This window comes from Pleurodeles waltl, chromosome 3_1 (genome assembly GCF_031143425.1).
Source record: "Pleurodeles waltl isolate 20211129_DDA chromosome 3_1, aPleWal1.hap1.20221129, whole genome shotgun sequence".
In the NCBI taxonomy this organism is placed as follows: Eukaryota; Metazoa; Chordata; class Amphibia; order Caudata; family Salamandridae; genus Pleurodeles; species Pleurodeles waltl.
In genome coordinates this window covers 1,012,508,348-1,012,522,704 of record NC_090440.1, presented here as the reverse complement: position 1 = coordinate 1,012,522,704, position 14,357 = coordinate 1,012,508,348, and the positions used below count along the sequence as shown (strand labels likewise).

At 39.1% G+C, this 14,357-nt stretch overlaps 1 protein-coding gene across 3 annotated transcripts in view; it reads left to right on the top strand.

Annotated features, from left to right (window-relative positions):
- The window catches only part of LOC138284927 (prolyl endopeptidase FAP-like), a 551,554-nt gene that overhangs the window by 206,620 nt on the left and 330,577 nt on the right, over window positions 1-14,357 (top strand). For 2 of the 3 annotated variants that reach the window (XM_069224259.1, XM_069224257.1), the window contains 2 exons: window positions 4,621-4,725; window positions 4,811-4,881. In XM_069224259.1, coding sequence (XP_069080360.1) covers window positions 4,621-4,725; window positions 4,811-4,881 — 176 coding nt within the window. The remainder of the gene's footprint in view (window positions 1-4,620; window positions 4,726-4,810; window positions 4,882-14,357) is intronic. The other variant, XM_069224258.1, reaches the window with a different exon arrangement.

The following is a 14,357-nucleotide window of genomic DNA, read 5'->3' as shown; positions in this document are numbered from 1 at the left end:
CACATTGGGTTGCCTAATTACATTTAACAAGTGTTAATGTTGATTGGGAACAGATCGGCATTTCAGGTTTGGTGTCTGGATAATTGTAATTAAAAATCCTCTTCAGTGTTAAAGTCAGATTTTAAGTTACAATTTTGAAAAATCCACTTTTAGATGGTTTGCATTTTCCTGCCCTATTTGGTGCCAATAGGCTGTAATTGGGTCACATGACTGGGTGTATTTGGTGGTTGAACTTTGTTTATTCCCCAAAACAGTCACACCATAGAGGGATTAGGTATGCCTCCATTGTGAGTCAACTGGTAGAATGGGAGGCAGAGCTAGACACAGCCTCACTTGCAACTGAATAACTGTTCTCTGGCTTCACACAAAGGACTTGTAACCCTTACATTGTTCATGCAGCCATCTTGGAGCCAGGGCAGAGGTGTCAGGAAACTTCAGGCATTTCAAAGGGAATTCTCTAGAAGCTTCTCGTACTTCAAAGAAATCACCAAGCATAAAAAAATAGGACCTTCACACCCACTCTTCAGTTTATTTTCTGGACTTGCAGAAGCACTCTCAGAGAACTGCCTGCTGCTGAGGCCTTCCGTATACTTCAGAAGACAGCTTTTCTCTTCCTGGAAGGACTATTCTGCTGCCTGAAACTCAAAATCCTGCCCTATTAAAATTGAATCTATTTTTCAAAAATAGTTTTGTGTTTTCACCTTATTACTGTTTGTGTGCTGCATAAATACTTTTCACATTGCCTCTAAGTTAAGCCTAGCTACTTTCATGACAAGCTACCAGAGGTTTAAACACAGGTTACTTTAATTAGTTTTATGGTTCACCCTGACAAGGCTATTGCTCGAGCTGGGATAACACCTCCACTGATGCAACAACCTAATTTCTCACATTCACCAAAAAAAGGAATTGTTAGAAGTTCTACACCATCTGATGAAGATCAGGTTATCTCTTGTGTTCATAGCAAGATTGCTCTCTAGGTCATAGGTCTCCAAGCATATTTTAGCACATTGGAGTCCCACCATAGCAAGATCTCAAAGCTTTATGTCATGTACCGTAATGAGCTAGGAGACTGAAATCATCCTTTTACCTTATCCTCCAAGCAAATTTACCTAACTATTACTGTCTGACTGTACAGTTGCAATAGATGAGCTCAAAACCATGGAGGAAATCTGGATTTAAAGAATATGACCTTGTTTGTGTTGCATGGTTGTTAGAAAATGGCAACTGTACGACCAAACATTATGCTGCATGGACTTCCAGAATTCATATTTGCTTATACCCGCCCTCCTGAAACACCTACAGTTCTTGAGGTTTCAATGGGAAAGGGCCATTTCTGATTTTAGGTCCTTGTCTTCGGACTAGCATTTGCTCTTCTGGGGTTCAACAAATTATTGAACAATAAAGTGTGCACTCTGAAACACTGCTTCTGTCTAGTAGGTTTGTTTCTAAAAGCAATGAGAGATGTTCAGACATGTATATCAATTGTTAAGGGGCACAGATGGAATTCAGTCATCAGAAATCTTATCTTTTGCCAACCTAAAACTTACTGCTCATTGGCATCCTCTGATTACCGAGATCCAACACCAGTTGGTGAGTATTCTGTAGAGATCTCAGACATTTAAACAATAACTTTTGTGGTCCAGTAGTTAGCGGCTCCGGTAGCTACAGTTGCCCCCTAGACATCCTTAGCTCTAAAATCCTGTCACATCATCTGTAGTGTGATAGCTTCCAAGGGATTTGACCTAGAAAAACCGTTGTGCCAGATGAATTGTGGATCATTGATGTGATAGCCTTTACAACATTTGAGCAAATAACTGCATCTGAAGCCCCTAGTCCAGTAATTACAGATGTAATTTGTAGGCATGTAGTTCAGTTACCATCCTGCACACTGCTTGTGTCTGCTAGTATTTTGTTGAGGCCCTATCCAAGTGAAAATTCCTGATTGGGAATTATAGCTCAATCTCTCACTCTCTTGATTATATTTCTGAATTTGTATAACGTTTATTCACTTGGTGTATGAGTAATATTTTGTATTCATCATTCATAAGTAATTCTCAACATAAATTATTCCTAATTTAATTAAATGTTTTTATACTGTAGATACATCAAAACAAGATACTATTTCATGTATTATCCATAAAAGTTGTTCTGTCCTAAAGTGATGCTGCTGAAACTATTATCTCCTAGTTGATGCATAATTTAAAAGTAAAAGACTATAAGAGAAGAGTCTGATAGATGTAATGTTTTCTGTGGTCAGTAGCATTGCAATACAGGTGCCCCACGCAGTACAATTTACTCGCTCTTCTACATTTTTAAATGTTTAAGGATGTGTGCTGTGTCTACTCAAATAGCTTTTCAATGTTTATATGTGTTTGTTGTATCTTTTTCTGTAAAAACTTTCTTTCCTTAAATAGGATTCCTAAATGAATGTATATATGTTCTTGAACTAATAAAGAAAAGAAGAAGAATTAAGACATTTTTATTGAGACTCCCGAAGCTGAAGCCAAGTTATTTGAATTGATGTCATGTACATTTTTATAATGATTCAAGTATCTAGATATTTATGGAAAAATAGGCCACTCCTTCTTAGGAGTGTGATAGTACACCTCTACCCAAACAAGACGGAATTCATATTATTTGCCAAGAACAACAAACAAGATACAGTACAAATCTGGCTCAATGACATGAACCTTGATGAATCTGAACTACAACTCTCACTGAATTACTTGGATTCACTCTGGACACCAACCTCCCCCTAAAAGAACACATTGCCAAAAACACAAAGAAGACCTGGAATCAGCGTTTTCTTCTAAAGAAAGCCAAACCATTCCGTCCTGAAAGCAACATTAGAACTGCTGTTCAAGCACTTGTATTTTGTCATCTGAATGGTGGTAATGGCCTCTCACTCTTAACAGTAGCACCCCTCAGAGGCATCCTCTACACAACAGCACATCCCATCCAAGGCCTGAAGAAATATGATCACATCACACCCATCCTGAGTGAACTCCATTGGCTCCCCTTGTCAGCCCACACACCCTTCAAAACCAGCCATATCATTTACAAAACCTTCATAAACAATATCTCTGATTACCATTTGGAGAACCTCACCATCTCTAGTGGTTTCCAGCACACCCACAGCCAGGACACTGTGAAAATGCAGACAAGGAAGAGTAAAAAAGAAAAAGAAAATGAGACAACAGGAATTTACCATCTATGAACACACAATTTGGATCAACGTCTCCTTGTCCATCAGGATCGCCTAAAAGCTGTTCCAATTTAGGAAAGAGTTGAAGACTTACCTCTTTAAAGAATACTACCTCACACTGTATTAACTGTCAACAACTCAGCTTCCTTTCCTATCACTCAATAACTGTAAGCTTGTCTCAATGCTTTTAACTAATACATTTAAAGGGTTGGTGCTCCGGACTTTTGTAAATAAAGAAATTCTTTGCAGCACACAGTTCAAAATAAAAATCTGATTATATCAAAATTAAGAATCATTGTAGAAGTTGAAAATAGTTAGTTAGATTCAAATCAGTATCAATAGTGCATCCTAATATATATTTTTTTTAGGGGTGATACATAAGGTGGTCTCAAAAAGGAACTAAATAGCCAGAACGAAAATATAGTTCAGCAAAGATACATCATATATCTACCGCAGCTCCTAAGTCAAGGAAGTCTACATGTAAATCATCAAGAGGAAAGACATTATATCTGTCTCTGAGGAAAGAGTCAAAAGGTCTAAGTATAATTCAGCAGGCAGTCTAATGCAGGGACTGCTTGCTTGGGAAGGCAGAGAAGATCTGGCACACATCCCAGAAACAGCACACATTTTGGGTTCCAGACAGTGATAAACCACACACTGGACTTGACAAGATTCAGCATGATAGGGCTGTGCTACCAAAGATACATGACGTTGCCATTGGGGAAATTGCATTACATGAAGAAAGACACATTTATAAAACACCTACATCATGAATACTTTACCCAATACTCAATGAAAATGACATTGCACTAGTGCAGCAAACAAAACAATAAGCTGTTTAAACAATGAATTAAACCCAGTTGTGGCCTGGGAGTAAGCCTTGGAAATGTTACTTGTCAGGCACATCTCTTGAACACAGCTTTTATCTTCATGAAACACAAATTAATACATTTTATTTTGCAACTCCTGCAGTAACATGAAGTTAATCTATTTCTTTTATTTTTTGAAAGAGGAAACTCACTAGTTAAAAATGTGGAAGCTCATTTATGAAAAATAAAAGCAACACGTTTTCTTCAGAAGCTTTATAATGGTTGACTTATGCTAACCTATGTACCGTAAAATAAACCTTATTTCTAATTTAAAAAAAACGCATTCTCACTTCCCTTTGACCATGTCCAACCATCTGCTGCCTTTTGGCCAAATTTGCTCTATTGAAATAACATATACACACTTACATATATAAAAACTATATTGAAAAGTATATGTTATGTATTGGAAACAATATACCTGCTTCTCTGTAGGTTAGACCAAAAAGAAAGTATAACTGACTTGAACGCTAGTCTGCTTCAAATGGCAAGAAAAGCACCATTTGTTTAAGTATAGGCTAAACATCTTGATTTATTCTTTTGTTGCAGTTCTTTCCTTCGCTTCCAGTGTTTACTTCTGATGGTTTATCATACTACAAAATTTTCAGTGACAAGATGGGATACAAACATATCCATTATATCAACAATTCTGTGGTATGCTCTAATCATACAACTCTTAAATTCAAACAGTAGTTTGTAAATGAACATTTTTACATTGCTCAATGTTTTATTTTTTCAGGAGAATGCCGTGCAGCTTACCAGTGGAAAATGGGAAGCAATATACATTTTCATGGTTACAGATGATGCCATGTAAGTAGTCTGATTTTGGTATAATAATTTACTAACCTTTTTTTTAATAAATATATTTTTTCACACATAATGCACAATTTTAATTGTAATTCATGGATATGTGCATCGTGTACTGTATTGCATAGGATTAAGTAATCCCATAGGGAGAAACCCTGATAATAACCATGCAAGAAACAGATAACATAAAAGAAAATAACAAAACTAGAGCATGCGACCATGATAGGATGATGCCTATATGATACCTATATTGGTTAATGGATATTGTGCTTTTATATTATCCTTCAAGTTTAGAGGTCGCCTGCTTTTGCAGAAGCAGTACAACTGTAAAAAGAAGCTGTAGGTTTGGTTATTTTGTGCATCTCTGTTACATTTGAATACACCTGAACATTTACATCAATGATGGAATTTGACAGTGCATCCTGGACCCTACAATTGCTGTGTTTGTGAATGCAGGTTTATGGGAGTTTGTGGGTAAATTCACCTTAAATACTTGGTGTAGGTTTTTGATGCTCATTAAATGTTTTCAAGTCGAAACATGTGCAGACTTACTGATATCAAGGACAGGAGTAAGTTTTTTTTTAGGTTTCCGTATGGAGGGAACAACAGAGAATGTATACAGGTGTACCATAGCATTTTCTTTATGAATAAATATATTTTCCAGCTGAGAAAAGACATGCATAATTCTACAGCTAGTTACAGTTGCACATGCTAAAATGTTTATGCATTTGTGTACTCCTGGAAACCTGTAGCTATTTCAGATCTCCGAGACTACCTTTACAGCAGTAAGTCATACATTTGCCAAGAAATAGTAGCAGCACGAGATAAGCACATTTTTGATTTTGCATGGGAACCATTGAAAATCAGACTAGTTCTTTATTCTGAAAATAATACCAATAAAAGGAAGTCTATTTTTGATTAGGAGCCTATTGTTTTCAGAATGTTTCCTTCACCTGGCATTCAGAGTACATGCTTGCATTACATGTGGAGTAATGCACAGGTTCTCCTCTATTGGACACATAGCTTGGTTTTTGATTTCTTGAACAAACTATAATAACAAATTTTTATGGATGTTCTACTTTTTGCTAATATTGCGTGAAATCTGTTGTTTTATGTGTGTGTCATTTGCGCATACATACATATATGTACACACACACACACACACATATATATCTGTATATATATATATATATATATATATATATATATATATATATATATATATATATATATATATATATATGAAAGGAAAACTAAAATAACTATAACTCCACCCTCTACCATGCCTAGGCTTCACATAATGATGTAATTTCAGATGTTCTGAGTGTTATTTAGTATGATTAAGCATGCTAAAAGTGAGAATATAATACAATATAAGCAGTGCATGTGGAAGGCATGAATTATAGTTAATTTTGCCTGACTAGTGAGTTGACAAGACTCTGTACAGACGGGCGCGAGTTATAGTAATTTTATTGAGAGGCGTAATTACAAAATTATAAATTATTATAACTGTAAAAACTATGAAATTATAACTATAACTTAGCAATATATTTAAGGTTTGTGTAATTAAAATTGTTTTCTCTATATAAAATAAATAATGATGTTAACCTTTGTTTTTTCATTGAATTTCAATGTTTTAAAAAAAACAATAGTTTTAAATCATATTATCTTGTTTATTATGGCATTCATTGTTTTGAATTTTTTGTTTGGTATCCCAGTACTTTTGCGAATGCTCAAAGTTCATTATGATGACTGTTGTGGCATAGAGTGTAGTGATATAGAGTTGAGTGATGTAGCATGGAGTCCTGTAGAGTAGAGCGACATAGAGTGGAGTACAGTGGAGTGACATAGAGTGGAGTAGAGTGGGGAACAGTGGCGTAGAGGTGAGTGTCATCGGGTGGAGTGCTGTACAGTAGAGTGGAGGAGAGTGGCATAAAGTGGAGTGTTGTAGAGTGGAGTGTCATTGAGTGAAGTATAGTAGAGTGGAGTGTCATAGTGTAGAGTGGCATAGAATATTGTAGAGTAGAGTGGCCTAAAATGGCATATAGTGGAGTGGAATAGCTTGGAGTAGAATGGAGTATAGTGGAATAGCATGTCATAGAGTTGAGTAAAGTTGCATAGAGTAGCATAGAATTAATTGCATAGAGTGCAGTATAATGCTGTAGATTCGCATAGAGTGGAGTAGAGTGTTGCAGCAAGGCATAGAGTTGAGTGGATAGGAGTAGACTGGAGTAGCATAGAGTGGATTACAGTATCATAGAATGGAGGGGCATAGATTGTCATAGTGTGGAGTAGAGTATCATAGAGTCGAATGGCCGAAAGTGGTATGGTGTAAAGAGGAGTGGCATACAATGAAGTGGCATAGAGCGGAGTGGTGTAGAGTGGAGTGCTTTAGAGTGGAATGTTGTCTGATAGAGAAGAGTGGAGAGGCATGTCGTAGAGAGGTGTGTCATAGAGTGTTTTAAAGTGGAGGGGCATAAGGTGGAGTGGTGTAGATTGGAGTGGCATGTCTCAGAGTGCAGCTGAGTGGCATGTCATAGAGTGGAGTGGTGTATCGTACAGTTGAGTGGCTTCTTGTAGAGTGCAGTAGCGTAGAATGGTGTAGAGTAAAGTGGAGTGGAGCAGGTTGGAATGGCATGTCATAGAGTGGAGTGGCATGGAATAGAGCATCAGGGAGTGGATTAAAGGGGGAAAAAGTAGAATAGAGCACTTAGAGTGGAGTGACAGTTCGTACAGTAGAATTTAGTGTTCTGTCATAGAGTGTATGAGAGTTGAGCATGCGGAATGGAGTGGCGTAGTGTAGGAAAGTCCTTCTTTTTGCCCTGGTCACCCCTAAACTTTTTTGACAGATACTGGTGGTTGCTGACTCTTGGCTGTGCACTGGGTACTGCTTACCAGTCCCAGGGCCAGTGCTCTGTGTAAAATGGATATGCAAATTAGGCTAATTATAATTGGCAATATTAACCTACCTATAAGTACCTAGTACATGGAAGGGCATGTAGGTTTAGGGACCCCAGCTTAGGTAGTGCACCCTTAGGTGCACTGCGGAGGTGCCCAGTGTCATTTAAAGGCAGGCCTGCCTTGCTGTCTACTTTTAAACTAAAGTTACATGCAAATTTGACTTTGGAATTAAAAGTACAGTGTTCCAAAGTCTTAAACTACCTTATTGTCACATATAAGTCACCCCTAAGGAGTGCCCTGTGTGCCCCTATGGTTGGGTGCCATGTAACTATAAGCAGGGCCCTTATAAAAATAGATTTATAAGCACAGGTGAGGTAAACCAGCCAAATTAGTTTTACCCTCATTGTAGTGAATGGCCTCCATAGGCTAGAATAGAGAGACTTTATTTTAATTTATAAAGTCACCTTCAGTGTCAGATACCTCATGTTTGGTATCAAATTAATTGTTATAATAAATCCGACAATTGTTTCAATATAACTTGTTTAGGTAAAGAGTTTTAACCTCTACCTAAAAAGTTGCCAACTTCAGCCCTGTAATGCTCTGTTCTGATTGGGCATCCTCTGGCAGCTTGGCCAGGCTGCCTAGATGAGGTGTGAAGTAGCTTGGGCTGAACACAAAGAGATGTGCCTGGGGAAGGAGAAATTCCCACAGCAGATGGGGAAGCAGGAAGGAGTGAGAGCTGCCAAACTGTTTAAGATTTTTAGCAACACCATTGAGTGGGCTCAGCCAGATATAACCTCCAAAAATCAGTTTCAGCCATGATGGATCTTTTTAGGAATTTTGCTTCCTGGGATTGATTTTTGCCACAATTCCCAGGAAGTGGTCATCACAGGGGGAAGGACCCTGCACCTGATTGGAGAACCAGTACCCCATGTGTTTCACCCAGGAGCAAGGATAAAACTGGCAGACCTGCACCTACACCTCATATCCCTACAAGGAAGAACTACAGGAGAAAAAGGACTGCCCTGCTGGACCCCTGGACACTGCACTCTGGAGGACTGCACCAGCTGCACACTTGTGCTTCACCACAAAAAGGACTATGCCTGGCTTCAACTGGTTCAAGGAGGGACTCCCTGTTTGCTACAGGTGAAAAATTGCTAGCCAGAGTCCTTTGCACTAACTCCTGAAGAAACTGGCAAGCTGACCACTGTCCAGTGGCCAAATTGGAGTTTGCGTCAGGAACATTCTGGGGGTTGTAGTCCACACCCTCAAGGAGCATCTCAGAGCTTCTGGAACATTGGGGTGAGCTGTGGCCCTCAAGAGAACCTTAAACGAACATCTGGGAGAAGATCCAGAAGTTTGGAGAAGTTTGGGGAACTTTTGGAAAAAAGTTCCATAAAGGGATTGACCCACCGCATCAACTCTAGCCGGCTGCCCTAAATTACTAAGTCCGAACTTAGAAAGTTGCCGGGGACCTCCCAGGCAGGGCTCCAAGGACATTGGATCAACATTCAGGTTGAGGGATTTTCATCTCGAAAAAACGACTAAGTCCGAAGATAGAAATCTCTACTGAGGGGCTCCTGCAATGTCCATCGGAGGAATAGGTCCAGGAGGTCGGATTGGACTGCGACTTGGTCCCGTTGAAGAAAGTCTTCAAGAAAACAACTAAGTCCGAAGGTAAACTTTTGACTGAGGCCTCCGTTGGGCTGTAGCCGAGCAGTGCTCTATCACCGTTAACCTTAAACTTTGACTTTGCCCCGGTTGAGGTGCGACCAGATGACTAGACTGGCGATATTCATTTCTAGGCAAGAAAAAGCATCAATTCTTTAAAAATTCATATCTCCAGTTCCTTTTATCCAATTTTATTGTTTTGGTGTCATTTTAAAGCAAAAATATTTCCTATTTTTATAAATAAGTTTGGGATTCTTAAAATGTTTCCTGTGTTTTATTTCATTACTGTTTTGTGATATTTGAATGCTTTACGCCTTGTCTCCTAAGTTAAGCCTTGTTGCTCATTGCCAAGCTACCAAGGGTTGAGCTAGGTTTAATTTATTGAGACCTAGTTGGACCTAAGTGGAAGTGGCCTATTGCTAAGTGTAGGTACTTACCTGCCCTTACCAGTAACTCATTTTGTAACACGTAGAGTGAATTGACATGTCACAGAGTAGAGTGATATGTCATACAGTGGTGTGTTGTAGGGTAGAGTGCATGGAATGTCATAGAGTTGAGTAGAGTGTCATGGAATGCAGTGGTGTGTCATAGAGTGGAGTGGCGTGTTGTTGAGTAGAATGGAATGAGGAATGAAACAGTGGAGTGTTTTAGAGTGTCTTAGAGTAGAGTGGCGTGTCAGACTGTCACAGAGTGGACTTTTTGTTTCGTACCGCAGTACTTTCACAAATGCTCAAAGTTCATTATGATGAGTACTGTGGCATAGAGTGGAGTGGTGTGTTGTACAGTGGAGTGGCTTTTATGGTGTTTTACCATCTCTTTTTGAGATATAATTCTATATTTACCCCCAGATGCAATTCCATTCCATTCCTTCGACGTCATAAGGCTTACTGGTTTACAGTTGTTAGCCTCTGGATTGCTGTCACTTTGTGAAGTGGGATAACATTCACTTTTCTACAGTTGTTCAGGAACTTCTTTGTCTGTAGCATGTAATAAACAATGTTGGTACTGGCCGGGTTACTTATCAAAATTCCTAATTACTCAACGTCCTCTTTCTTGTCACAGCTGTAATGCCTGAGAGGTTCTCTCATTTTACAGAAATAATTTGCCTACCCTAACCCTATGAATAATAAAAAATAAACAGTAGTACCAAGGTCTCTGATCTAGGATCACCTTTGCTGAATGAGTCAAGAATGGTTCTTACCCAGCTGGCGGCTTATTTATTCAATTTATCTCAGGCTCCAGGGGTGCAACTGATTAAACTAGGACTGTGTTGAGAAAGAAAAGTACTTGAGTAATGAAGATTTGATTTAAAAACAAGGGCCATTATCTCTTTTTTTCCCTTCTCATCCGAGTCCTAACATCTCATAATGAACCAGTTTAAAAAATGTGAACACTAGGTCTGATTAACATGAGAAGAAACATTCTAAAACCAATTCTCACCTACTTGTAGTATATAGTAAGTCATGAGGGTTTGAAGAGTGACATAAGTGGCAGTACAGCAGATGTCCTTCAGGAGTTACATTTGAAGGCTGCCCAGAGCTGAACAGACTCAGTTAAATGACCTTGGGCAGGCCATGTAAAGACGATGCCTGAAATCTGGTAAGTAGTGGTGAAAGCTAAGAGCTGTAATTGGTTGAAGAGCCCGGCCCTTCCAAAATAAAAGGAACAGGGAATAAACTTTTTAAAAATGATCTTTTCCCAAAAAATTCATGGTCAGGGCTCTTCCCACATTTAAGTCAGGTCAAGTCTTCCTTAACTCAGGAAGTGCAAGCAAAAAACTTTGGAACTGTGAAGAGAACAAATCTGAAGAACACTTTGGTAAAAAGATACGGTCCAGGAGAAAGGCTACTTAGTGTGGATTTTTTTTTTATAAAGAAGGCTTTGTAGTGTAAAGATTATATTTCCCCTATCTGATGGCCAGTAGGGATGGCCACCAGAACATGATTATAGTTGACAAAACATTTACATTTACTGAATCCAAAAGTTCAAAGGGCTCTGACACTGAAGGATCACAATATGGAAGCGAATAAGGGTGGTGATTAAAAACAACTTGTAAGTAGATACAAGGCCAAAGCTCTAATTGCTTGAAAAGCTGGACTTCAAAACACCTCAATGGCCGCTGTAGCAAATTTCCCTTTATGCATGGTCACCCCAGATTTTATACCCTTTTCTAAACTTTTTTTTGCTGCTAGTAGGGCTCTGTGAACTGTGACACTACTAACCAATGCCACAGAGTATATGCTGTGGCCCTAAAATGACATTTCTTTAAATTGATCTCACCCAGTTGATCTGTATAATTGTCCTATAAGACAATTGCAGATGGCACTGAAATTGTACCTGTAGTAGGAAATTTAAATTTCACCAGCATAATTTTGGGAACTTCATGTTACACTACTTTGCGTAATTACCACCATTCCCTGTAAAAATTTACTGTGAAATGCTCAACTCACTGTAAAAAGGTACCACAAACACACACAAGCTGCTTTTGTTCATAGTGCTTTTATTAAATGTATCCTTGCAACAAAAATGATATGAGTATTCACTTTACACTAAAATATAGCACGTTGTGATAGATGCATGTTGCATTATTCAACGTGATTGCCTGTCATTTTCCTTAAATTTCACGTAATTGGGCAAAAGCAAATTATATGAATCTCACATACCCCTTCTTGTGAGCCCACAAGTCAGGGCGCTAATATATAGGTCACACTGCATATTAGGTTTAGTGTGCTCTCACTGAGAAATAAAACCTAAAAGCTATTTCACTGTGTAGGCTTTATTAGTCTTTTACCTACAACAGACATAGATGGGATTAAAATCCTTACTTATTATAGTCACCTAGGATAATGCTGGAAAATACATCAACTTTATTTTCTACTTAATTTTCAATTCTGATTTATTGTTGAAATTATATCATATTTCTTGATAAATTAAGGCAGAAATTAAATTTATTAAAATGCACTTGATGCCACTGAGTCAAAGCTAGCCAGAACCAGTTTTAACACTCAATGCCTCCAAAGCTGGAATATACATCTTTTGCTGGGAGAGTGAATGCCTCTGGCTCCTAGGACAATAGCTTGCCTCTGAGGCCAGGAAAAACAGATGGGTGTTAACTGCTAAACATTTAGCAGGGATTATCTTTCTGGGATTGGACAGGAACAATTTGACAATACAAAAGACAGCTTTAGCACTACCTCTTTTGACTTTGAGATGCAAAGGAAGGTTTCTCCTATTCATTTCCTAAACACTCCCAGACAGTCCGTCTCCAGCCACAGTGGGGAGAGAATCAATCTTGACCCTGTAAAATGGGAGGAGAGCCTATTGAAATAGGGGTATAGTAAAAGAGCTGAAGACAGCATGCTTGATGGCAGAAGAGGTTTGTTATGTTGAAACAGAGGTTCCGGGGTAATTGTATTGTACGGCAAGAGGATGTGTTCCAAAATGAGGTGGGGCTCTGTGAATAAATAGTTAGGATTGGATTTCTCCAGTCACAGGCTGATGGAAGAAGACTCCTACTGGAAGAAGAGCACTCATTTAAGTACTCAAGGAATCCTGAATGCAGCTGCCAACCTGGAATGGTGCTGTGGTCCACAAGTCAAATGGTTGGCCTCCTTTTTGACTGCTTTAGAGACAAAAAAAGCACGGACTTCAAGAGGGCCCAACTCACCCCAGAGGACTAACCTGGAGAAAACCTGGCTGAAGATGTATCTACTTCATAGAAGTCTGCCCACCGGAGCTAAGGGTTGCAGGACTAAATAGAAGGAACTTTCCCAGCAGTTGTAAAAAGTGGTATTTAGTCATATATTCCATTTCTGGATGATAGGGATATGTGTTGAGGCTTGCCACTTGAAACGGCATCCTAGACGGGCAAAGTAACTTAGAGCTTTTTTCTGTGATGAAAACTAATTCTGTGTGACCTTGCAGGGAAGATATATGGCCTTGTGAAGCACTGCTGAGGTACAACATCCACCCATTCCCTGCTGATAGACTTAACTTCCATTTTAGAGACTAAGTCCAAAGGTAAAAACTTTTAACATTATTATTGAGTCTGAGAAAGGTTTTGACATGGGCAGAGAGTCATGAATGAGGGACAGAGATGAGGAAAAACTGTGCTCAGCTTCCACCCATCCTTCATTCACTACCGTTCATATAGCACCATGCAAGAAAAGGCACTCTTGTTCCTTTCATTGATAAAGAAGCAAAATGGCATCCTCTTCCTCAGGCTCTCATCAGTCTGGAAGGTCCAGAAAAGATACATTAGTGTGAATATGCTGCAGTATTCACTCAGATCTGACCCCTGCACATTATGTCATCTAATACTCAGTTCTTCATTCTCTTGTTCCAACTGTTTCATCCCTTTAGTAGGGTGACAATCTCCTGGCTGTAAAACCCCTTTAATAGCCTGGCTAACAAGGTGTTGCAATAAGGCTACAGTAGAAAGTCCTTCAGATTCTGTAACCCAAACCTCTTCCTATTGAGATGAAGCTGAGTGAGGAGAGAGTGAGTGCTTGCAGTGGTGGTGGTTCTAGGAACACTTGTGTAGCTCCTAATTAGTAACTAAAGGGGCAGTGGGTACCATAAAAATCTACTTTTACTGCCCGGAAGCCACGCACTGCTTCATCCCTCCTATGTTGATGGAGTAACATTATCCCTGAGATCCCAGATATTACCACCACTACCTTAATATCACACACATGCAGTGACCACCATCTCAGAGAGCCTACAGGTATACCCACCACTCAATAGCTGTCTCCCTAATCCATGTACAATGCACCATTGGATCATGATACTAGTCCACAGGAAAGTGTAGAAGGAATCGCCAGGGCAAGGCTTCACTGTAAAGCCAGTTCTAGTGGGTGATGAATTTTGTTTGCAGTGGCTTAAGTACCTCGTCAGGGGTTTTCTAA